General features: G+C 41.5%; 1 protein-coding gene across 5 annotated transcripts; it reads left to right on the plus strand.

Moving 5' to 3' along the window:
- Positions 1-1,808: 1,808 nt before the first annotated feature.
- On the plus strand, positions 1,809-24,101 carry LOC110089672 (beta-1,4-galactosyltransferase 3). 5 transcript variants are annotated; one of them, XM_072980072.2, is made up of 8 exons: positions 1,809-1,910; positions 10,383-10,505; positions 17,440-17,781; positions 18,549-18,784; positions 21,092-21,279; positions 21,777-21,899; positions 22,250-22,354; positions 23,557-24,101. In XM_072980072.2, the coding sequence occupies exons 3-8, from the start codon at positions 17,520-17,522 to the stop codon at positions 23,705-23,707; spliced, it is 1,065 nt and encodes a 354-aa protein (XP_072836173.2). In that variant the 5' UTR covers positions 1,809-1,910; positions 10,383-10,505; positions 17,440-17,519; the 3' UTR covers positions 23,708-24,101. The 5 variants fall into 5 exon arrangements, with proteins under 5 accessions (XP_072836173.2, XP_020668579.2, XP_020668581.2 ...); XM_020812920.3 differs by lacking the exon at positions 1,809-1,910 and adding an exon at positions 1,967-2,104; XM_020812922.3 differs by lacking the exon at positions 1,809-1,910 and adding an exon at positions 1,967-2,104 and having other exon boundaries at positions 17,478-17,781.
- The last annotated feature ends 1,891 nt before the right edge of the window (positions 24,102-25,992 follow it).

Below are 25,992 nucleotides of genomic sequence, written 5' to 3' on the forward strand. Positions count from 1 at the left end.
TAGAGGTGATTGTTGATTCACCTAATGTTAAAACCAATAAACCTGTTAATGTTCAAAAAGAGACTCTGTTGTCATTTGCCGCCAAAAAGGAGGAACTGCTTCAGATCTTTGATAAACCCAATCACAGTCTTCTTGTTTTATTTTAAGGTATTGTCAACCTCAATGAGTGGACATGTTATGCAGAAAGTTATATATTACAATATAATATAAAAGTTCACAAACCCTTGCGTAGTTCTGGTTGATATGAGGTAATAATAGTACTGAGAATATGGCAGGCGTAAGTCTACACTTAAAGACTGCAGCTGTAGATTTTTGCCTGGTCACTTTGGCAGGAATGTGTATCGCATTGCCACTGACCTTCTCTTTCTGTGAGACTTATAACTGCACCCATGAAAATTCAATACTTTCACAAAAGGGGGTTATGAAGGCAAATTGTTTTAACTGTTTTATGAATATTTTTATTGTAAGCTGCCCTGAGTAGACATTGTCTAGAAGGGCAGGATAAAAATCTAATAAATAAATAAATAAACCAGCTTGACGTGAGCATGACAAAGCTCTGAGAGACCTCATCAAGGGAAGGGAAGGGTTCAGGACAGTCAAGAACATCTACTTGAGATAAAGTTCCTCCAAATTCAGCAGATCTTACTTCCAAGTAAGTTTATGTATAAAAACTGTAAACATAATTGTACAACTTGAATGAGCCAGTTTTACCTGTTTGTTCACTGATTTAAACTACGACACAAACAAATGATACATACGCCATTTCTGTTCCATTCTCAGGTCAGTGCTGCAATATCATTCATTGAACACGTGTAGGGAAGCATCAGGCTTCTATGAATATTTTTTTTCACAAAATCTACCAACCAGGAGCAAAGGAAATACGTGGATAATTAAGAACTTTTCATGCAAGGAAGTCGTTTTGAGTTCCCACTTTGTGTGTTACTCCCATATAGAAATCTATTCCTACCTTGAGCTGCATTTGTTAGGGTGGGGAGAGGTAAGGAGTATGTTATCGTTTTTATTACAGTATTAAATAATTAGCAGTCAGAAATCCTTTGCCAAACCACTCAGATATTTTGCTCCTGTTCTTAAGGTAAATCCAATTTGTATTCACTTTTTGTGACATGTAACAGTGGTGCTTATTTATTTTGAACAATGTTTTACGCATCCTTTGTGTTTTTCATTTTAAGTTACAACTTTTTTTTTTGTTAAAACGGGGTGGGTAGTGAATGGAGAGGTGAGAAGGCTGAGGGCTTATTGGAGAACCGTGTGATAGTGAAAGGTTTGGGAGCCGGTGATCTAAATCCAACTTTCAGAGCTTGAAGAAGTTAACATTCCCTGGTTCAGGGAACTGTTGTTCCAAATTGTAACTTTCCCTATCTCTGAACCTGCTTTGCCTCGCAGGACTGTTGTCAGGGCAAAGTGAAGCGAAGGAAGTCTGCCAAGGACTCCGCGCCCAGCTCTGTGGAGAAAAGCCGGGGGATAAGCAGAACCAGTAAATACACCCTGCCCTTTGACGGCCCTATAACGCCTTGTTTGTTGGTGTTATGGGGACAACCTCGCCTGACTGGTTCCCCTTCCTTTTTTAACGACACCTTCCCTCAGACTCTCCCTCCCCCCCTCATTCCGCCTTTCTAGCTTTGATCCTACCGACAAGAGCCCTGCCCCCTTTTCCCCTCCTTCTTTTTGTTAACCGGCCACCAATGAACGACGGCGCTTCGCCGGTGACGTAGCGAGCGCGCTTTCTGTGTATGGTGGGCTTTGCCCGCAACTGCTGCCAATCCATTGTGTCCCCGCCCCGCCCCCACCTCACCTCCTGGGCCAGCACGCGATTGGCCCGGATTTCAACTCTGGGACTTGGGCGCCCGGGAGTGAAGAAGAAGGAGAAGGAGAAGAAGGGGCTGCGTGACGTGGGCGGCCGCTTTTTCTGCCCCCTCGCCCTCCTCTTCCCTCCCTCCCTCTTTCGGGGGGCTGGCGGGACTCTGCCGGGCGGCCCTGTTCGGCGGCGACACCCAAAGACCGGACTGGTCGGGGGAGCGTGGAAGAACCCGGCAGGGGCAGCGAGCTCTCTCCCCCTCTCTCTCGAGCTCACCTCAGTGGGGAGGTAGAGTACAAGCGGGGCGGGAGGGAGGGAAAGGGGGCTAGTTGTTGGCTGGCTGGGCTGACTGACTTTGAGGCTGAGGGGATTTTACTCAGAAGGAACCCCCTCCCTCGGTAAGTGCGAGCAAGGCTTCGCAAGTCTCCTCAGTTACTCTTTGGCTGAGGCGGGTGGTGGTCTCGGGTGTGTGGCCGCCCCATTTCGTTGCCTTCTCTTGTGTGCATCGTCGTGTCTGATTCCCCTTTCGTGGGGTTTAGGAGGAGGAAGGGGGGCGGCGGCAGGGAAAGGAGGAAGAGAAGGCAGACCTCTCTCTCTCCCCCCCCCTTTATAATTTACTTTCCAACACTGCCTTAATTTTTGACTCCCTCTCTCACCGAGGTCTTATTTACCGACTAAAAGTAAGAATTCAAACCTTTGACCCAGGGAGAACTCTGCTTGGGACAAGAGGAGCCCCTGGTGTAGAAAAGGCTGCCCACTGGGAAGGAAAAGGGTGTCCTTTTAAAATGGAGAAAGTCCAGACTAGGATTCACGGATGGGGACCACACTAGTGGGGGTGTGTGTTGTGTGCATTTAGGGGTGCGTGCTTGCATAAAGAAGCTGTTTGTATTTCCCCGCTTTTAAAGCAAATAAACTGGTGGTGCAATCTGATTAACTTCAGAACAGGGACAAACTTGGCTGGTTTTCAGGCAAAATCCAAAGAAACAAAACAAAACAAGACAAAAACATGTGGCACTTTAAAGGCTATTATATTTTAATGTAAGTGTTTATGGACACATCCACTTCTTCAGACATATGGAAACAGAATGAAATATTGAATGAAGTATCAGTTTTACAAGTAGAAAATTCTTAATAATCATTGGCTCTTGGACGCTTGGTATATCTACATGAAGTAGTTTATGGCCTATATTGTTTTAGGGTACTGTTGTAAACATCCATGTAGGAGACAGAAAACAGACACCAGGCCTGAGCAAAGATGAGGGGGGATGTAGCCTTTTGTTACATACTGTATCTGTAACATGATCGGGTGTTTGCTTGAGCCAAGGTGAAGCATCAAACATTGGTTTTCCCAGTAATGTAGGAGAGGCTGAGGAAATGTTGAGGTGTATATGGGGAGCAACTTTATAGAATCCTTTTTTCATGTGTTGTATTTAGAAAAGATTCTGAAGCAAGTGAGGAAAAAAAGGGTATAAACTGAAGTTTTAATATGATGTAATTAATTATTGTTTACTGTTTTTATTTTTCAATATGGTGTTTTTGACTATGTACGCCACCTTGGGTCCTTTATAAGGAGAAAGGTGGAGTAAAATATTTTTGAACAAAGAATAAAAAAACCTCCCTCTGAAATTTGTATGTAAAAAGCCTTTACTTCCAGACCCAGGAACCTAGGCTTGTCATTCACTGAATCCAATGTGCTCTCAGTCCCTGACAGACAGGTTGGTCTTTCCCAAATGCTAAGTACTTGAATTTGCATTCACTACACTCCCATACTCCTGATCTTTTCAATTTACCAGGAATTAATTTCCAACATACTGTACTTTACAGACAGATAATTTAAGAGCACATACAAATCTCTAGTCTGTCTCCAATCCAGTTCTCTTATAATGGAGATTAAATGGTGTTAGAACTGATAGTGGGGGTGATAGTGGAAGAAGACAGCAGATACAAGTAGAGATGCAAAATTTTGGAAAAATTCCATTTTCCCCAGAAAAAAAACAGGGAAAAAACATCCCCCCCCCCAAAAAAATGAACATTTTCAGAAATTGTAAATCTCTGGATACAAGTGTGTGTTTGTATTTAAAGATGGCCTGTTGACAAGTAAGCAGAATAATTCAGAGAAGAGAGACCAAGCTGTTAACGTCAGCTAAATTAGTTAGTTTCTTTATGCCTTTGCACAGAATACCTACTTATATTAGAATGAAGATTTGATTTTATTAAATTTGACTCTCAGTGAACTTATTTATTTATTTATTTATTTATATATTTATTTATTTATTTATTTATTTATTTATTGGACTTATATACTGCCCCATAGTGCTACAAGCACTTTTTAATTATGCAGGCTACACATTGCCCCCCCCCCCAGCAAGCTGGGTACTCATTTTACTCAGATGGAAGGCTGAGTCAACCTTGAGCCGGCTACCTGGGATTTGAACCCCAGGTCGTGAACACAGTTTTAGCTTGCAGTACAGCGTTTTAACCATCAAGGCTTTCATGTTATATAGTTTGAATACCATGTCGTAGACATATTTTTCATATTTGTAAAAGAATATATTCCACACACTATTTTTTTTTACGTTTTTCCAGAAAAAAATTTGGGGGGGGAAAAAAGAAAAAAAAAGTTTTTTTCTCGATTTTTCAGGCCTCCCCAACTCTAAATTTGAGAAAACTTGTTCTGAGATGCTACTTTTACTTTTAGCCAAAAGTTATTTACATTTTCTTTTCAGTCTGTTTTCCTCTGTTCTTTGTTGAAGGAACTTCTAAGCAGAAACTGGATGCTTAATTGGAGCATGGGCCTGATTGTGCTACAGTGTGATACACTGTTTTGTGCTTCTGTTTTTGTTTCCTGCTCTTTGTTTCTTGTGTGAGCAAGATAATGTTTGTTTATCATTGCTGTTTGCCGCCAGGGCATCTCTACCAGTGTTAAACTACAATAGCCTTTAAAATATCAGGCAAAATCCAAAGAAACAAAACAAGACAAAAACATGTGGCATTTTAAAGACTAATTATTATATTTTAATGTAAGCTTTTGTGGACGTGTCCACTTCATCAGACATACGGAAACCGAATGAAATGCTGATTGAAATATCAGTTAATCTTTAAATTGCCAATGTTTTTGTCTTTTTGTTTTGTTTTGTTTCTTTGGATTTTGCCTGATATGCTTGCACAAGCTAGGACAGTTACATCTCCCAAAACTACAGCCTTAAAGGTTCAAGAATTATTTCAAAGGATGTTGTCTAGTTTATTTTTAAAAGAGTTATTTGAAGTTTTGAGGTGTCTGTATGTGAGGCTTGTTCCAGTAATATGTATGGAGTTGGCTTTGCTTTCTCCCCAAAAATATACCTTGTGGTAGTGAAAAATATATATTTGGAACATGTTTTCAATTTCATAGAGAAGTCTCTTGAAGTTTTGTTCCTGTCTCAAGCCTGTTTACTCTATTACAGTTTTGTGGCTTGGTGTACAAGTCCTATGAGGCTGAGCTGATCAGTTTACAATCAGAGGTGGCTGTTTGGATGGAAAATTCAAACTGACAGCATTCAGGGATGGTGTCAAGCGTCACAGCTGCTTGTCTATAGGAAGACACAGGGCTGAAGGTTAGAACAGAGGCCCATTTTTTTATTTAAATGCCAGATGTTTGGCTGCTGTAATGACTAGATGTGTTGAAGGGGGTGTATGTATACAGTGTATGCTAAAAACTGGTAATATTTTTAGAGTTTCTACCCAGCACTCTTGATATTCCTGAATTGTTTCCAATACCCTGATAGTTAAAGAATTTTCTGCTTCAGTATCAGCGGTTCATGAGAAGGCTTTTAAAGAAAGCCTTAAGTTTTCTTCAGTTGTATATGTTCTACCTAAATGTTATTTTCTGTCAACTGGAGATTTGTGAGTTTGCTTCCCCCCCCTCCCCCGAACTACCAGAAGTTAATCTGGTGAAAGATGTTGCCTTGCCTTGAAAGGTGGGAACGTCCTTGTATTTTTTGTTTCTTTTGCTATATTGTTGTAAATATTTGACCTATGAGCAGAGAAATTATCCTCTACTGTTTCCCAAAGTGGGTGTGATCCTGCCTCAGATTTAGTGAGGATAAAAAGGTAAAGGTAAAGGTTCCCCTTGACAATTTTTGTCCAGTTGTGTTCGACTCTAGGGGGCGGTGCTCATCCCCGTTTCCAAGCCATAGAGCCAGCGTTTTGTCCGAAGACAATCTTCCGTGGTCACATGGCCAGTGCGACTTAGACACGGAACACTGTTACCTTCCCACCGAGGTGGTCCCTATTTATCTACTCGCATTTACATGCTTTCGAACCGCTAGGTTGGCAGGAGCTGGGACAAGCGACGGGCGCTCACTCCGGATTCGATCTTACGACTGCTTGGTCTTCTGACCCTGCAGCACAGGCTTCTGCGGTTTAGCCCACAGCGCCACCACGTCCCCTTTAGTGAGGATAGGTAGCACCAAAAACTTCTGTATGTATTGGTGTTAATATTTATGTTTCTTAGGATCCAAAATAATTACTATCAATCTTATTTTTTTATTTTTGATTCTGGATGTATGTTTGTGTGTGTATGTGTGTGTAAATGATGAGATATATGGCCTTCAACCTTCAAAGAAAGGTTTGTTTTGTCTTGTTGCTTCCAGTTGCTGGTCTGTTTAACATTCATAGACAGACAATGGCAACCAAGGTTCATTTCAAAATGGTGATATGTTTGCTTGTGTTTGTCTTCTCACTGAAGATATTTTTGCAAATATAGTAATGTTTATGAGTAGAATATTTTTTGAAGATTAGTTTAAAGGCATTGAGAGTTATCTCTTTCAAATGGGGAGAGTAGACCCTTCCATTTCATTTCTTCCTCTTTTTAGTTCTGTTCCTTTATAGCCAGGAATGGTGTTGGATAATTACAGATTGTGTGCATGCAAGCAAAAGAATCCTCAAATCTATTGTACACTGCACTGTATTATTAGAAGCTTTATAAACAAAATATAATTATGACTTAGAATGTCAGACTTGGTAAATCCTTTGTCTGATCTAATAGGGGTTTTAACCTATTTCAATCTATCTCAGAAGAGAAAGGAGAATTGTTGCACACCTTTCAGGGAAATTCAACATACAGAACACTGACAGAGGGAAAAAGATTGTGCGTTGCATTCTGAGAAGGTAGTGCAATAGTTAACACACTCTTTCTGCCTTTTTGACATAGTATGGAAAAGTCAAGTCCTAATGCATCAGACTAAAGGCCTAGGTTCAGTGACTTGCTTCCTCTGGAAGGCCCATAGGCAGGGCATGAAGACAGTAGACATGTCCTACTGTCCCTCTCCAGCAGCTCTGAATATAGAGGGTCATGTGTAGTTATGATCACCAGTGACTACAGTTAATTTTTTTCTACATGAATTTGTCTTAATTCCCTTGTATAATCATCTGTGCCTTTGGCCAGCACCATAACTGGTAGCAGTGAATTCTGTGAAGAACTTTTGTCTGTCAAACTACTGCCAACTAATTTAACTGATTGGCCCTCAGTGCTAGTGTTATGCAAGACAGAAGAAAAAGTTATCTAGCTTTTTTTTCACATCATGCACAGTTATATGTGGTATGATACTTCCTCTTGGTTTTTTAAAAAATAAAAAGTCATCAAATATTTCAGCCTATAGTTCCTGCAGGGAAAGGCTAAAAAGTTTGACAATATTTTATCCCCCCCCAAAAAACCCAAAAAAGATATATGAAAAGGTGGAAGTTTTTGATTCTCCTCTTTGTAAGTCCTGGGAACAGCTAAAATGTTTGGTTCTGTTTTTGTGTTATTTCAGCCACTTGGTTGTTTTGGTTACCTTTCCTACATATACAGCTGAGATGAAATTATAAGCACACAGATATATCTCTGAAGGAGCAGTAGACCCAAAGGAGAAAGAACAGAGTGAGCCGTCCCCTCAGCTAGAGACATCTGAGTGGGGGAGAGATTTAGAAGTAGGGAAGACAATGGAAAGTGAGGAATTGAATGTGGAGGAAGGGAAAAGAAGGGAATCAAAGGGGAAAGAGGAGAAGATGAAAATCTGTCTAGTGGGAGAGAGAGAAGAGGAGGAGGATTTAATTTTGCCCGTGTGGGAGGAGGATATAGGAGAGCAAAGTGGGAGGAGACAGTTCAGTGTACCAAAGAGGGAGAAAAAGAAGGAAGGGGAGGAAAAGAGGGGTGAGAAAAGAGAATGCAAATATGATAGAATGTGCGGGTTGTTGGAGGACTTCCCTAATTTGAAGGTAGGAAGGTTGCTATCTGACCTGGACAAGTCTAAAGAAAAGGGGACATCCGCAGAAGCTCTAGAATGGACGGTCGTGGTCTTTCCGCGGGGGCAAGGTCACTCAAGGAAGGTGATTCGGCTGGACCCTTCCTTCAACCACCCACCACCGGAGGGAGATTTAAGGAACACCCTTGTTGTGGGACAATATGTGCGGTCCGGAGTGCTCTGCTGAGGAAGCCCACCAATCGGGAAAGTTTTGGGCCAGCCCCTCAATGAACCTTGTCTTATTTCCAGACAGAATTATCGTCCCCACAATTTGGACAGTTACCAGATCTTAGTTGTTTTGAACCAATAGAAGTTGTTGTAGACTCACCTAATGTTAAACTAATTCTGTTCAAAAAGAGACTCAGTTGTCATTTCCCACCAAAAAAAGGAGGAACTGCTTCAGATCTTTAATGAACCCAATCACAATATCCCATCATAAATAAAATAGATGTAGGGCTGTCTCCATTGTTTGCAGGATGACACACACACACGCACACACACACACGCACAGAGAGAGAGAGAGAGAGAGAGAGAGAGAGAGAGAGAGAGAGAGAGAGAGAGATGCTTACCTTCCAGGGCCTGGCAGTCTCACAGTGTCGAATAAGATTTGTTCCCAGTTGTGTGAAGGGACAGACTTAAAACCAGTGAGTGAAAATTTCAGGAAAGTGGTTTATAGCTAAATGTTTGGAGAAAAATCATAATGAGATGAATGACTTGATGATGAAATAAACTTTTATTCCCTCAAGTTGTTTAAACTGAGACCAGGTAGCCACTTGTCAGGGATGTTGCAGTTGTATTCTGTATCCAAGAGCTTTCTTTCTGAGAGGTTGTTTTGGATTATCTCAAGATACATTTGAAGTCTTAATCTGAGTCTAAAGGGTTAGAGGTGGTGTAATGAATGTCAAGTAAATTAAATGTATTTATCTTACAAATGAAACTTAACAGATGACAAGCCTAATTACAGTATCTCTCTACCATCTTATTTCACTTCTTGAATTAACAACAGGGGCATTCCTCATGTGACTCCTAAATATAAGATGTAATCACAACAGTCACCCAACTGTTGCCCTGGCACAATATACAGTATAATTAATTGAAAGTCTGCTGTAGAAGAATGCTAAGAATATGTTACTCCTGGAAAAAATCATGGGAAACTACAATAGATTCTCACCTTAAACACATGGACATTTCTCATAGCCTGTGTTGTTTTCTTAAGGGTTTATGGTGGTTTTTTATGTATTTACAGTTCCAGTGGTATTGTTCTTAATGAGTAGTGCATATGTAGCTTCTCCATGAATTTTGCTTTAGCAAATAATTGTTGGAGAGAATCTAAACTATGGAAATTGTACAACTTAACTCTAACTTAATAATGTGTTATTTATCTCGCTGTGAAGCCACTTCTAATTCTGTGAGATTAGGATTGTGTAGACAGCCAGTATACTGTTGAATTTTGTTCCTGTTGCAATTGATGTTCAAACTCCTGAGTAGCTGTTCTACTACTTCAGAAAAAAAGACTATAGGTGTAGCATAAAAATGCTTTTAAACTAAAGATGTAAGAGTTAGTTGCACACTGATAGGTAGGAGGCTGAGCCAGAGTTTCAGGGCTTGCTTTCCTTAATGAGTCCTTAATCCAAAATATTTAACCCTTGAAGAATAATTAGGCACTAGCATTGTATCTTGGAAACCTGTGGGTTGTCAAAGCAACAGATGCTAAGTCTGTCTTTCACTAGGGAAATGTGGAGCAGAACCTCAGTGAATCTACCACTGCTTAACCTACAGTAAGCGGTCTGTATTTCTCTCTGTGGGATAGTGAGTAAACAAAGCAGTGAAGAATTGACTTGCTGCTTGGATAAGAAGGTTAAAAGGCCTGTGCAATGGTGGGAGTCTTCAGAGACACCATTACTGTTTTGGGAAGCAGTTTTATACTGTATTGTGAGTGGAATTGGGTTATTATGTATCATTTAGCCGTTTAGTCTCAATGTCCCTGCATGGACTATAAGGCATTAATCTTTAAAGGACAAATCTAGAATGATTGGAAAATTGCATGGGTTAGTAGAGAGAGCTGCTGAAGTACTGACAGGCTGGTAGTGATTAATTCCTATCCTAGTTCTGTGTACGTTGCACATTCCTGACCCCATTCTAACTTCCCCCCCTTTCCTCATCCCGCTTTGCACTAGAAGCTTTCCACTTCCTGTTTAAATTGGCTGCACACTTTTGGCTTGAAGTGACTTTCACATTGCTTGTTACAATTGTAGGTTCTGCTTCCATCCCTTATGTTTTGGCTGTTTTCTCTGCCCACACAGGTTCTGAGTCACAATCTCTTTCCATCTTCTCTGAGTTAATGCAGAAACTCAATGGAAATGTTGGGCTTCAAGGACTAAGAACTTCCTTAACCCTATTAAGCAAACAAGTGTGCCCAATCTAAGGTGGGTATCCTTACATTGTTGTTTATATAGTTGGCCATTTTTCTAGGATCTCAGTGTTTGGATAATTGAACAGGTAGCAAACTTCCTTTTGAAGATGGGACTTCTATATGACTTAATTTCTGTGTGGTGCTTTATGCCTCTGGTCTTTATTGTGAAGCATTTGCTTTTTTTTTTTTTGGAATAACCTGGAGAAACACTTAAAAGATTGAAATCTCCACCTGAGAGTAATTGTGCTTTGAGTGACGGGTAGGAGCTTATAGGGCCACATTTCATTCCAATTGTTCTAATGTGATTTGTGCATGTTAAAAAAATCTTAAGTGCATGTACCAAGAAGTCTCTTCTCACATTACAAAAGGCATCTATGTATGTCAGAAATTGGTGTCCTTATGTGTTCAAGTCTGAAATGTACAAGAGGGCCTGACTAACATGCTACAGTGCAAGAGGGGTATGCAACACGTGGCCCTTGGCTAGCATGCAACTTCCCAAGGTGCCAAGTACAGGTCTTGAACCATTCCCAAATACATTTGAGAAAACACTGTTTTTTACTTAGAAAGCACTCTTGTGCCCTTAAAGGGGCATAACAACAGTTTTGCCTGCTTTAAGGGTCCTCTAGTACCCTGCTTCCACCTTCAACTACTTTTTTAAATAACAGTTTACCTCTAGAGAGTGCACCAAGTTAAAAAAAATAGTCAATATGGCTGATCTGGCTCCCCTTCCCCCTCCGTTTTGGAAATGGCAGAATGGAAATACCATTGTATTATTAAAATGTTATAAGATTAACATCTTGGTCCATTCCTGTGGTGATTAGCAGCCTCCCAGGTAGTACAACTATTCAAACTATTCTAACCAGAAATGTGCTGCACAGTGTTGATAGAACACAATCACTAAGAATGTTACAGGAAATGTACCCTCTTACCTTGGCAGCACCTTTAAGGGAAGGATATTTCAGAACTGGTTTCTCTAGTAGTAGTCCTGGAGATGGGAGAGTGAGGAACTTAAGTTCTAAGTCTGGAATGGGGGACGAATCTTCCGTGGCAGGAATGTTTACATTCCACAGTGTTTGAAGAACATTGAAAGGATGGGTGGGAGTGTTTTGCCAGTTATTTTGGTTTTACTACTTTAGAGTCTCTCCCGCCCCTCTTCCTCCCCCCCTTCCCTTATCCCATCCTCCTGTCTCCTGATCTAAGTAAACTGGAGATATACCCTTGTAAATGTTAATGGCACCATCTGAGTCCCTCTTTATCAGATTCATTTGGCTTTGGGACAGTTGACCAGTTCAGTATGTACTTTAGTCATTATTTTCCTTAAAGAAATAGGGTTGTCTCTATTCTAAATAGAGACTTTTGAATCTGCCTTTATTCCATTAGAGATATGGGATTACCTCATGTGCAGAAGATCAGAATTTAAGTCCAAACATAAGAAATATCCCTTTCTCATGCTAATTGTCTTCTCTTGTGAAAGTTTTAGTTGAGTTGGCTCGTAATTTGAGCTGGCCAGGGGAAGCTCTTCTGTTGAGGATATAGTTTGTATACACTGTATCTAAAGAGGTACCAGCAGGGTTTTGAGAGGGTATGGAAAGAGGGAGTAAGTGAAGTAACTGGGCAAAAAGAGTCCTGAGGTCTGGGTGTCTGTGCAGTAAAAGACAAAAAAACAAAAACAAAACAAAACAAAACAAAAAAAAAGACAGAGGCACTGATACAAACCAGAAAACAAGTCTACCCCAATATAGTGCTTTTTTTGTTTGACTGTGTAGCACCACATAATTTTGATCCTTTTCAGGGTTTTCTAGGCAGAGGGTACTCAGAAATTGTTTACCATTCCCTTCTGGGGGCATCCTGGGAGTGTGCAAGCTTGCCCAAGGCCACCGAGGCTGGTTCTTCTGGGCTGCATGGTGGGTATTTGAACTCAATCTCTTAACTCTGCAGCCAGATACCTACCTGACAGATGGGGAAACAGTCAAGGTTTCCCAGTGAATTTATAGTAGCACAGTGACTGGAACCCTGGAATGGTAAGTCTAGCCTCTACTGACTGTTAGTTTCTGAAGAAAACAACAGTCTTCTAGTATGATGAGATGAGGCAGGACATGGGGCTGCTTTCTGTACTAGACTGGAATTGATGAGAATCAGAAAACTACACCTCTGGGATTCTTTTTCATCTGAGGGGGAAATACGTTATATTGCCTTCAAGATCAAATTAGAAAAGCTAATTGCTTTCTATTTGTTTGAATCTTTCTGAATGGGTGCAAAACAGAAACAGGCCGTTGTCATGATATGAGGTGTTCTAAGAACGATGCCTGCGGAAGTTTCAATATATTCCTTGTCCTATATTTATTTTGCAGTAATTAACAGCTTTATTCATCTTGAATGACATGCCATTTAAATTCAGAGGTACGCCTAAAGTTGATTCACAGTTAATAGGTAATGTTTTTCCCCAAAAGATCCTATCAAATAAAAAGCTGCTGTTTGCTGACTTTAGATTATGGTGCCTATTTGCAAGAGCTATTGTGTAAAATAAATATAAGTCCTTGTTTACCATAAGTACTATATCTGCTTGCATATTGGCTTTGAGCCACTTTGATATTGTGCAGAAACTGGTGCCTTTGCTGTGCTTTTCCGCTGTGTGAATGTCACATAGGCTTCTTGTTTGATTGGTTTTAGAAAGCCATGGTTTAAGCATGTACAGTATGCGGCATCTTAAATGTGAGACTTCCCAAAAATCTCCTTTTGAGGCAGCATTGCTATTTTTTTTAAAAAAGTAGTAGAATCAAGCTCATTGCAGTAGAAATAAATTCCCAACTTGGTTGGAGAATGCCATTGCATTAGAATTTGTCAATTATTTTCTGAACTACTTGTTGTGGCACCAGTTGTGTTGCCAGCCTTATGCCTCTGTCCAAATACTCTCAACAACTCAGAGTCTAAACCTCTGGATTTTACACAAATTCTTAGGCGAATGTCCTCTACCGCTCCAAAAAGCACTTGACACTCTTGACCAAGTCTCTTGTGTATGTGATGAGCTGTAGGACAGCACAAACCATCAGGGAAAGCTTAAATTAGATTTAGGTGGTGCTGGGGGACAGTAGCTCTGATCCATGGTGGTTGCATCATGGGGTTCCTCAGGGTTCTATATTGTCCCCCATGCTATTCAATATCTACGTGAAACCGCTGGGGGAGTTCATTAGGAGGTTTGGGCTGAGGAATCAGCAATATGCTGATGACACCCAGCTCTACCTCTCATTTTGTACCAATCCAGGTGTGGCAGTCACTGTTCTGAACTCGTGCCTGGATTCGATAATGGACTGGATGAGGGTCAATAAACTGAGGCTCAGTCCAGACAAGTCAGAAGTGCGGCTGGTAGGTGCTCCATCAAATAGGTTAAAGGGCCATTTTCCTGCCCTAGATGGGGTTACACCCCCCAAAAGGGCAGGGTCTGCAGCTTGGGGGTGCTCCTTGACCCAGGTCTGACACTGGAAGCCCAGGTGGACTGTGTCCAGGGGTGCCTTCTTACTGCTGCGGAGAATATATCAACTTCACCCTTACTTGGATGAGTGGAGCCTGGCAACAGTCACACATGCATTGGTAACAACCAGACTGGACTATTGCAATGCCCTATACGTGGGGCAGCCTTTGAAGACAGTCCAACAACTGCAACTGGCACAGAACCAGGCTGCGCGGCTGGTAAGTGGTGCCGCTGTGCAGACTCATATCATGCTGGCTCTGAAAAATTTACACTGGCTGCCGGTTGCTGCTTGGGCCAAATTCAAAGTGCTTACTTTGACGTGTAATGCCCTAAACAGCTTAGGACCTGGTTACCTAAAGGACCACCTTCTTCCATATGAGCCTGCCCATCCACTAAGATCAGGCCAGGAGGCCCTTCTGAAGGTGCCATCCCAGAAAGAGGTGAGAGGGGTAGCATGTCAAAATAGGGCCTTCTTGGCGGTTGCCCCCAACTTTGGAATGCCCTGCCTTTAGAGATCTGCCTGGCTCCAACACTTTTGGGGTTTTTTTGGCACCAGGCAAAAGACCTTTCTGTTTAGCCAGCATTTTAATTAAATAGTACCCTTTAGCTGGCTGTATGAGTGGCAGGATTTATTAATGATAAACTGACTGTTTTAATATAGGGTCTTATTATAATATTTGATATTTTTAATGGATTTAATTCTTTTCTAAAGTTTTAATATTGTTGTATGCCGCTCAGAAACCACTGGTAATGGCGCGGCTGGGGTGGTGAAGATGACAACAAGGCTACGTTCTTTGAGACTTCATGAAGACAGAAAGCCACTTAAGCCTTAGAAGGCTTTTTGTATCGATAGTTGATAGGGAGGCAGCATGATCAAATATATAAAGGAAATCTGTGGGTGCCATAACATACTGGGGAGCCCTTGACAGCAGGTGCTATAAAGACAGCTAGCTCTGTCTCAAATAGCAGAGGGGTAACTCAGACCTGGGCAGCCAAAGGGTGTTTATAGTATAACCTCCCATGGCTGGAACTGTAGTGAGGAATGGAAGACAGTAGTCCCCCCTCCCCCCCAAGGGATGGGGAAGCTTCCACATAAATTCCACATAAAGCTTCTGACATAAATTATTTTTCTGACCAGGCTAGCATGTTATAATTCAATAGACAAGTGACTCTTTAAGACTATAGGTTTGAAAGTTCAGGATCCTTTGTGCAGTTTCTTTCGATATCCATGACTCATACTAAGTGGCTACCATGACATTCACGAATGTGTGTGTGTGTGTTTTATATAGCAAATACTTTGTCCAGTACAGGATGTGACACTGAAAATGCCCTCTCTTCCACTCTATATCAGTTGGGGCATCTTGTGCTGAAATTTCTTGGGTCATTTCCTTGTTTGTCCTTACTGGTTGCACATTGTCACTGTTCTGAGACATATGCTGCACTTGTAGGGTGTGGGTTGTCATAATGTCTGGCTGTCACTGTTGCCGTGGGAACAGGATAGGAAAGAGTTTGCAACTGTCCTTACGTATGGCTATGGAATTTACCCTTTATGTGCAGTCCATCAAGCCCCTGGGCAGAGGCTTTTCCTATTGTGTCATTTGAAATCCAGGAACTAGACAGACAAGGATCCTCAACCTTTTCTATGTCAGGTGCCATGCTGCTATTTTGTTGTTTGACCCATTTGTCAAAGTAGAGTTTGATTCACTGAATGACAGTTTGGGCCCCAAACTCAATCACTAATGGGCAAAGTCAAACCCTCATTACCTAAAAGGAAATCCAGTAGAACTTAGCTAAAAATGCTGTGAGCACAGTGCTCCCTGTATGCAAAGGCTTCAGTGCTAGTGGTCTTCTCAGGAGTACTATTAGGTGCCTTTACTCTCAGTTGCAACCATGGGGGAAAAGACTATGTGTTTGCTGTAGCAAGGATATAAGAGAGACAGAGCTGTGACCATGGGACCTGTGGTCTGTCACCACCCCTCTTTCTCTCCAGAACTACAGGTAAAATTAGTTGTGGTACATAAAAATCATGTTGATATGACATATGTGAAATAAGAGAACTTAGAGGGAGAGATGGTCGTAGACACATTTTTTTAAAAAAAGAATATTGAGCATTTGGTACTGATACTGAAGAGATCTGCATATAAATCCCAGTTCACACATGAGTAGCTAAGTTTGGAGCAGAATTATCTTCAATCCAGCCTACTTCCCAAAACAGTTGTGAGGATAAGAGAAATCTTTTATGCTATATTTGGTGGGATAGCTCAGGTACTTGGCTGCAGAGACAGAGGTTGGTTGTTCAATGCCTCACTATGACTCCAGGGAGAAGAGCCAGCCTGTGTGTCCTTGGGCAAGCTGCACAGTGTAAGCACCCCCCACCCCAAAGAACAGAAAAGTGGTAAACCACTTCTGAGTACTCTTTACGTAGAAAACTGAAAAGGGTTGCCATTAAATCAAAATCGATTTGATGGCACACAATTATTATTATTACTGGTTTACATAGGAAAAGCTGGTATTGAAACAAAACTCTTTCTCAGAACAAAATTTGTCATTTTTTCCTACTTGGTGGTTGACAAAACCCAATCCTTTCATATTTCTTAATGTTGTAGGCATGAAGTTGGGTTGGAAGTTTGTGATGAATATGCATATTGCTATCTCTTTCTCTCCCCCCCCCTTTTCTCATGCATCATGTTTACGGTGATTCCCCTTTTCCTTGGAGATGTGTTCTGTGATGTCATCCTCTCCCACACTGATCTCCCTATTCTCTTCTGTCAGCACTTTGCATTTTTGAGCCTCCATTTGTTTACTCAAATGGAACTTACTTTGCAGTTGGAAAAGCAGGAGGATGCTGAGATTATGCTTTATTTGGCCATATGCATGTTTACGTGGCTGAGCTTGTGGTGATCAGATTTTCGTTTGTGTTTAACAAATGGGTAGGTCAAGCTCTAGACAAGCTATTACAAAGGTAAGTTTATGGGAATCTGAGCCTGTGTATCTACACACGAGAGAAACCTATGATTTATTGTAGAATTTATGCTGCTAGTTTCCATGCAGAGCTGGATCAGGGTTGCATAGGCAAGCCAGAGTTGCCACCCATTTGCTTCTAGTTGCAGCCAGAACACCGCATGCATGAGGCCCCACCTCACACTAGCAGAAAATTAGAGGCATCCTTGCTTCCTCATAAAAAAAGGTAATTTATGAATCAGTCAAATTTCCATAACTGCTTAGAATAAAACAATTTTTGCATGGAATTTATACATATGTTGCAGTCAGCATCATGTAGGCCTATGGAGAAAGAAAGGGGAATGATGTTAGAATGCTTCTGTTTTTATAAATGCTTGTTTTAAATATATAGTTTTTAAAAGTAGAGTGACTAATGGAGCTTCTTTGGATTGATCAAAATACATCTCTTTCTTTTAACCAATTAATGTGAGCAACTAAGCATTACAGATGTATTTCTAATCTCTTCTGTTCCCAATAGGTCACTGTTTCCTCCTTCCCTTGTTGCCACCTTTTCAGGCAGCAGCACCATGGATAGATGATCTTGGCCTTGCCCCCGCCATGCTGCAGGTGCGTGGCCGCTACCTGCTGCTCTTCCTGGGAGTGCAGCTGGTGGTGATGGCACTGCTGTACTGCGAGGGCTACCGGAAGCGTGTTGCCTATTTCCTAGGCATTTTCTACAAAGGGAGCACATTGACAATGCTGGCCAGCCTACACAATGCCTCACTGGCAGGGGATGTCTATGCCAACCTCAGCCTGATTGCCCACCCCCCAGTGCCCCCGGAGAATCTTCCATACTGTCCAGACATCTCTCCTTTCCTTGGTAAGAGAGCCATGTCTCGTGTATTTTCAGCCCTGCTGGCATTTGTTTCAATACTTCAGTAGTGTTGGTTGGTGCAGGACTTCAGGAGTAGAAAAACAGAATTCATAAGGTACCCTTCTCTTTAATCAGTCAGTGGTGTATGTAGAAGGTGACCCAAGCATTATCAGTTAACTTTGTGGGAGAAGGTAAGCATGAGAAGGTGGAGTAAACTCTGAACAAGCTTTTGGAGTTATTCTATTTCTTAATAATTTGCTATCCTTCGATTGGGGTTTGATAGAACTGGAGAGCTTGCACCAGCTTTACATTTCTGGCTAGTCTGATCAAAGAGACCCAGAATCGTGTGTTGCTGCAGCTTTTATCACAAGAGCTCTGCTTAGTGAGTAGAAGTGTAGATAATAATGGGAAACATATTTGGGATCTGGACTTATCCTGAAAATGAGCTTGATTAAAATACAGTACTAAGTAGTTTGTGAACTGACACAGATGGTTCTCTGTGCTTTGCCTCAGTTTTTCCTAGCACAATTATTGAAAATGTTTTGACACGTAAAAGCTTGAGACTATGACCAGAAAAAAAGAGAGGTAGAGCAAATAAGGAAAGAATACTGGAAAAGATAAGGAAATTAATTGTAAAAGCTTATTTTAGTCTACAATGAAAATGTTTTGAGTTGTTCATTAGAATTTTGGTGCACTGTGAGGATCACCCCCAGTTGTGCTGACACACCCTGGTTAAAAAAAAAGGTTGATAGACCATCTTCACTTATTTACAGGAGGCCCCATTCGAGTGACCTTCCCCCCAGGCTTGTCCCTGGAAGATATTAGCCGAAAGAATCCCTATGTGAGCAAAGGGGGGCGTTACCGTCCCCCTGATTGTGATGCCCTCCACAAAACAGCTGTCATTATTCCTCACCGCAACCGGGAGCAGCACCTCAAGTACCTGCTGTACTACCTTCACCCTTTCCTGCAGCGGCAGCAACTCAGCTATGGCATCTATATCATCCACCAGGTACATTTCCCTAACACTTTATGAGGCAGGAATCTTGAGCAACTGGGAGTACCTCCTGTATTGCCAGCACAATCCTAGGAAGGAGTCAGATAGTGACATTAAACCTGGGACTGCTGCTTCTTTTTAGGGACAAGAGGAAAAGAGTGCAGATGGCCCAGCCACGGTTTTCTGTGAGAGTTTATGGTAGTGTTCATAGTACTCTCTCTCAGCCTCTACATTCATGTGTGTGTGATTTTAATTCTTTTAGGAGAGCAAGGTGCAGAGGCAATAGTCCCAGCACTCAGCTTTATTTATTGGTAGTTCTTATGTGCCCTTAAGTCTTTTCCAAGTTGTAAAAATCCTGTGACTTAATGACCTCCAAAGAGTCCTCTTATTAACAGACCCACTTAGGTATTGGAAATGAAAACTAGTAGCATGTGGCCAAGCAAGTCTCTCTCTCTCTCTCTCTCTCTCTCTCTCTCTCTCTCTCTCTCTCTCTCTGTCTGTGTGTGTGTGTGTTCAACAACAAAAGAGGGCAGTTGTAGTTCTTCAATTGCTACAGTAACAGACACAGAGCAGTTGTTCCATCCAAGTGTTTCAGTGAGTTGTACCTTTTTTGTGCCATCAGCTCTAGGGAGGTGGTGAAGAGCTGGCTGCAAGGCAAAAGATCCCAGCAATTGTGCTGCAGAAGGAGAGATGGGATTGGATATTGGAAGTGACTGAGTGACCAGCATTCATTGGCACAAAATACAGTGGTGCCTCGCTTAACGATTTTAATTGGTTAAAAAAAATCGCTATGGGAAAACATTGTTAAGCGAAACACGTTTTCCCATACAGATGCATTGAAAACTGGATAATCCGTTCCAATGGGAACGGATTGCCGTCCTTAAGTGAAAATCGCCATAGGAAACATCTTTAAGCGGAACATGGTTCCCCAATTGAAATGCATTCAAACCTATTCAATGTATTTCAATGGTGAAAAAAAATTCACAAAAAATTTAAAAAGACTCAGAACAAAGCCAAATTAATTTAACGAAGGTTTTATTAGGTGCACTAACGATTCCAAGCATTTAAAACATTTTGTAAACATTTTAGAATATTTTTAAAATAGCAAAAAATGGGGCTGTCAAAAAAAAGTTAAGCGAAACGGGGGACCTAAAACCAAAAACGTTAAGTGAAACATGGTCCCAAAATCGCTAAGCGAAAATCGCCCATAGGGAAAATCATTAAACGGAGCACAAGATCGCTCCGAAAAAGCCATCGTTAAGCGAATTTTTCGTTAAACGAAGCAATCGTTAAGTGAGGCACCACTGTACTTAACTAGCAGGATATAAGCTGGGGAATCTTGGTTGTTGAAGAATAATTTCTTACTCCTGGAACTTACTGAGCTGAAGAGCCCATGATGAACAGGATAGAAAGAAGAATGAAAAAGGAGTAGCATAGGAGAAGGGGTGCTATTTTGCTTAGTATTGGCTACCCCAGATGTGAATATCCATCATGCTGCTGATCATCATAGCTGCAAAATGCAGTTGGATTTAAGATTTGACTGTTAGGTTTTAGATTCGGGTATTGTACTGGCAACTTTTAGCCAGAATGACCACTGTATGAGAGAAATGTCAAAGACATAGCTGTGTTAGGCTGTTACAGAGAAAACAACAGAGTCCTGTGGCACCTTTAGGACTAACAAGTTTCATTTAGCTTGAGCTTTCATAGACCATAGCTCACTTCGTCAGATGAATAGCATACAGCTTCAACAGACAGATAATTTATAGAGTAATGGGGAGGGCAGGAGAATGAAATGGAAGACGTCCAGCATGGCATAGCTATTGACTAACCATGACTATGTTGGACCTATTGGGTTTCCATTATATTTCATGAGTCTACCTTCCCCATTATTCTAGAAATGTTTGTCCTCTGAAGCTGTTGTTTTTATGTGACTTTAAGCTTTATGTGACTCCAGCTTATAGCAACCCTAATGGGGTTTTCAAGGTATGTGAGATATTCAAGGGATGGTTTCATCAGAGCCAGCCCTTGGAAAGTTTCCATAGCTGAGTGGGGATTTGAACCTGGGTCTCCCGAATCCTAGTTCATCACTCTGTTAATTACTTACAATGGCTTTCACCTGAGACTGAAGTTACGCACTGTGCATCTAAAGAAGCAGGCCACAATGTATGAAAGTTAGAACAACATCCCCCCTCCGTCCCACATCTCAATCTTGTTAAAGGTGCCACAGGGCTGACTATGAGAGAGAAGCTCTGTAGGGAAACTTAATATAGGATGTATGAATACATGTCTGTATTTCTCTAATGTAAGTGTTGCCCATCGCAGGCTGAGAACTACACTTTTAACCGAGCCAAACTCTTGAATGTGGGCTTCAAGGAAGCTATGAAAGATGAGGACTGGGACTGTATATTCTTCCATGATGTGGACCTTATCCCCGAGGATGATCGCAATTTGTATACCTGTGACCGATTTCCTAAGCATGTGGCAGTGGCCATGGACAAGTTTAGCTACAAGTAAGCTAATTGTGATGGGGGAATGAGCTCCATCAAATAATTCCTTGTGATTCACAAAGGTGAATGACATGGAGGCAAGAGGGCTACTCTACCTCCTGCCAGTTTGAGGACTCCCAGCCCCATAATTCGGCTGGGGATTTTCCCACTAAATTATGAGACTGTAGGTTCTTTAATTCTTAAAATTCCAATTCTCCAAGACCAACTTTCATTAATTCTTTCTTTCTCATAATTGTCTTCACTAGTCTTATTCCATTTGGTTGTGTACAAATTGGCACCTGAATCATCTTATTTTCCTCTTCCTCCCCTTTTGTTCTTTTGTATTGTGTTCATTAAATGGCATGATTATTGAAGCAGGGTTTCTTGTATGAATTCTGTATGGGAAATTTTAGATTCATGTATATCTTCCAACTGAGATTCTATACATCTGGGAAATCCTATGAACACAGGGCTACCTGCAAGGCTTCCCTAAATATTACTGTCCTTACGTATTTTGGCAGGCTTCCCTATAAGACTTACTTTGGAGGTGTTTCAGCACTCAGTCCAGAGCAATATATGAAGATGAACGGCTTTCCTAACAATTACTGGGGCTGGGGTGGTGAAGATGACGACATTGCAGTTCGGTAAGGATCTTCCTGGTAAAGGTAGACCTTGGTGCTTGAAGATCAGTTTTCAGACATGCAGCACCCTGTCATTCAGATGGAGGTCAGTCAACTTTCAGTGCAGAGTTGATAGTGGATGTAACCTCGAGTCCTGGCCTCTGGAATTTCTCTGTTTCTCCAAAATTTGTCTCAGAGCATGGGAAACATTGAGAGGGACATTAGATTGTATTCTGTTCTTGCTGTTGGGCAAAAATGTAATTGTTTGGTGGTGCTGAAACAATGCATTATATTGGACTAGCATGACTGCTAAGGTACTTCTATGTGCTTGCTGGACCCTACTGATGTTGTCATATCTATCCCATTTCCTATAGGGTAGCACTGAGTGGAATGGTTATCTCTCGCCCATCTATTCAGTATGGCCGCTATCGTATGATCAAGCATGGACACGACAAAGGAAATGAACAGAATCCGAAGAGGTGAGTACTAGAGAGGACTATTTGGGGAGGAAAACTGGCTGAGCTTATCAGATAAGCACACTTCTGTGTAAGACTAGATGGCCAAATGCAGTTTTATCTGTAGAACACCAAATAATTTATCCCTTGCATCTGCATTAACAGAACCCTTTGGGACAGGTTGCACACCCATTGAAGATGGCACTACAAATGAGTGGCACATAAGGAGTTACAACCTTCAGTCTGTGCTTGTGGTGGTAAATGAAGTCTCTAACATTAACTGAGCTGATGTGATGGCAGTTAAGGTTAGGTTGCTCAACCAGCTGCAGTTCAGCTTCTGGGAAGAAAGGGAAAATTCCCAATCTAAAACATGTTGAGATATTGAAAGAAGCCCTTAGATATAGAGAAACGGAAGAATGGGGGGTCCAGGGCAGTTAGAGCTAGATAGGCCCCTTTGCTTTTCTATTGAGATCCTTCCCTGATCCTCGTGCATCTCTGGGGTGCCAGATTTTGCTAGTGCACTGTAGTTGCAGTGCAAAATAACTTGGGCTAGAAGTTGTCACAGAAAGCTTGGCTGGCTAGTTCAACCTATTAAGTGAAATAGCCTGCAGCATCACCCAGTGCTGCTTGGTCCTCACCATGTCATTCAACTATAATTAGAGTATAAGCCACATTGTCGAAATCTCTGACCAAGCTTTCCTTTGCATCACCTTGCTCCAGAGTGTCCAGGCCATTGTTTTTTTTTGTTAATGCCTATCTCTTGTCTGAAGGAAGAATGGTAGTCCTGCCCTGGTCTTCCTAGCTCATTCCTTCAACTCTGTCCTTGTACATATTGTTAACCTCAAAGCAATTTCTTCAAGCCACAATATCTTAATCAACAACACTTTTCTTTGTGTGCCCTCCCTTTGTGTCCCCTCCTGATCTTATGAATTTGTTCAGAGTACCCAATCTGTTATTGGTAGTTTTTTTTTTTTTTTGATTATTTGGGGGTGATTTAGATGTGGATTTTTAAAATTTTCTTTTACTAAAAACATGACTGTTCTCTTGCTTACAGTGTTGTGTTGCAAACCCACCTCCCCCATAAAAACCCACAATTTTTAAAAGAATTTAATCTAAAGAATGTAATACCTGTCTCCTAAACTACGAATACTGGAAGCTATGCTATTCTTGGTTGCAAAAGAGTGTGAGTTCCTGAATCAAATCTTCCCCATGGCTTTCTTCTACAGATTTAACTTGCTGGCTAAGACAAGGAGAACATGGAAACAGGATGGCATGAATACACTGGAGTATTTCCTGATCTCCAAAGAGTTACATCCCCTTTACACGAACATCACTGTCTTCATTGGCACTGAGAAGGGAATGCGCCGTTCAACGTGATGTACTTGTCACAGAGTGCCATGGAGACAGGAATCTCACCTTGTCACTGATCCAGGACTGAGGAAACCAAAGAATCCACAGCGGGATATACAGCCCCGAGCAGTGTGGCTGCCATGTGCGGACTGTAGGGTCCAGCAAGGTGCTAGGTGTGTGTTCTGGAGACAGAGTAGAGACTCACCGCAAGATTCCCTCCCACTTGCCCAGTTTTTAATTTTGGGGTGTGGGTGGGTTCAGCTCTTTTGGGACTCAGCTAGTGGGATGCCTTTCATATCTTGGTTGAAGAAGTGGCAAAGTAGCATGACCAGAGGAGCAGGACTGTCCTTTGCAGTCTGAATCTCCACAGCTGCTGTGCCATGGTTTGTCTTTCTTATTAAAGTGCAATTTATTTTAAAAATCCTGGCTAAGTGGCGGTTTCTCTTCTTGCACCAGAGCTTAAGAGGAAGTTGTTGGAGGCCAGTTCTGGCTAAAGCTGCACTTTTTGCCAGGACAGAAGAGCCGGGACCTGCTTGGCTGAAAAGCGAGAGGCTGGGTGAGAGTCAACACTGACTGTGCAGTCTCTCTATCACTGATTGGCAAGTCAACACAGTAGCACCAGGATGGTTTTGTCTCAGCAAGGAAATAAATCATGATGGGAGGATATTGTGGGCTTGTATGCATATTGTTAGGAGTTTCTAGGAAGACATGGTGGAATGGCAGACTATGTTCTGCTTCTTCCATCTTGCAAGGGCATTTGCTTTGAAGAGCCCCCTTTCCATTCTGTTGAAATCTTGCTGCAAAAAAGGATTCTGATGAGATTTTTGCCCTTGGATAAATTTTAAGGTCGTTTGCTTCTTGACCTGTGGGGGTTCAGCTGGTTATCTGAGTAGGCAAATGTAGCGATCCTTTCCACAACAATATCTGTTTTCTCCAGGAACAAGTCCCTCATTGCTGCTCTAACCATGTTTCCATGCAGCCCGATTTCTGTAATGCTGTGGGATGTGCAACGATCACAAACGGTGAAGCAGGTGTAATAGATATTTCAAGTTGAAATTATCTGAAAGCACTTGTAAAACAAAAATAATGTATAAACTCACATGATTTGTTTCTGCGTTTGGAAATTAGCCCTGTCATTCTTGGAAGCCAGAAGGGTCAACCAGTTAGCACTGATCAGAAAATAGGTGAAGATAGCTGTCATAAAGTCTTTTGCTGTTCAGTGGATGCCCTGTCAGTCTTCACTAAACTTCCAAATTCCTCCAACAACTAAAGGGATCTGTTGTGCAACTGTTTGATGCAGCTGTACTTTTTGTAAATAGAAGTATTTTAAACATTCCTCAGAAATGTGGATAACGGGGGCAGAAAACATAATATGAAGAATTGTATTGAAATGTTTGAGATGTTAGGAGCTTGTTAAGAGCTCTGCTGGAACAAACTGAAGGTCCATTTAATTAAGTATTCTGCTTCCAAAAGCTAGCCAGGAAACTGCAATGTGGGGGGCAAATAAGTGGCACTATGACAAGATAAAAGTGGCATTAACTGACTCACCCTGGTTGAAGGAGCAGCATGGTCGTTAGTCCACAGCAGCAGTCTGAACTCCGTAGTAGTTCTACTAGAGTGCTATCCAATTCAGCATATGCGGACATAGCAAGCTGCCAAGAAAGCCCAAGAGTTGGCATTCTGTTTTAAGATTTTTTTAAAAAATGAAGGGACTAGTTAAAAGAAAGCTGGAGAGGGATCATTGAGGGCATCAAACCCAAGCTTTCAGGATAGAGGCTTAAAAACACAATAGAAATTTGTCTAGGAAATTTGCACATTAGGAAGTTGAAGGGAATACCAGTGTGGTTAATGACCATAATCAAGGAAGCAATAAAGCCAAGAATGCTTTCTTCTAAGAGATAATGAGAAGACATTCAGTAGGTTGCTGAAACATTATGAGTAACTGCTACCTTCTGTAAAGACGTAATCCAAGAGACAGTAGAGATGTTAAATGACAACTGAATAGAAGATGCATTAATGAAGACAGGGAGATTAGAAAGAGCTGAATGAAGGGAGGGCATTAAATATACTGCTATTTCTGAACAGAACATTCAGGGAAATATCTTGGAAAATTAGACAAATACTGATGAAGTGACACTGGAATACATATTAATTTTTAAGAAATCTCTAGATTCAGATGATACCCACTCCAACATTGAAATTAAGGTCATGTTTTTCAATTAACTTTAAAGAGTTGCTTAAGAAGAATCAGCATGGCTTCCTTGGGAAAAGGTTTTAGCTTCCCAGCTTTTTGGAAGTTCTTGTAGCATAGC

This window comes from Pogona vitticeps, chromosome 9 (assembly GCF_051106095.1).
Source record: "Pogona vitticeps strain Pit_001003342236 chromosome 9, PviZW2.1, whole genome shotgun sequence".
Taxonomy (NCBI): Eukaryota; Metazoa; Chordata; class Lepidosauria; order Squamata; family Agamidae; genus Pogona; species Pogona vitticeps.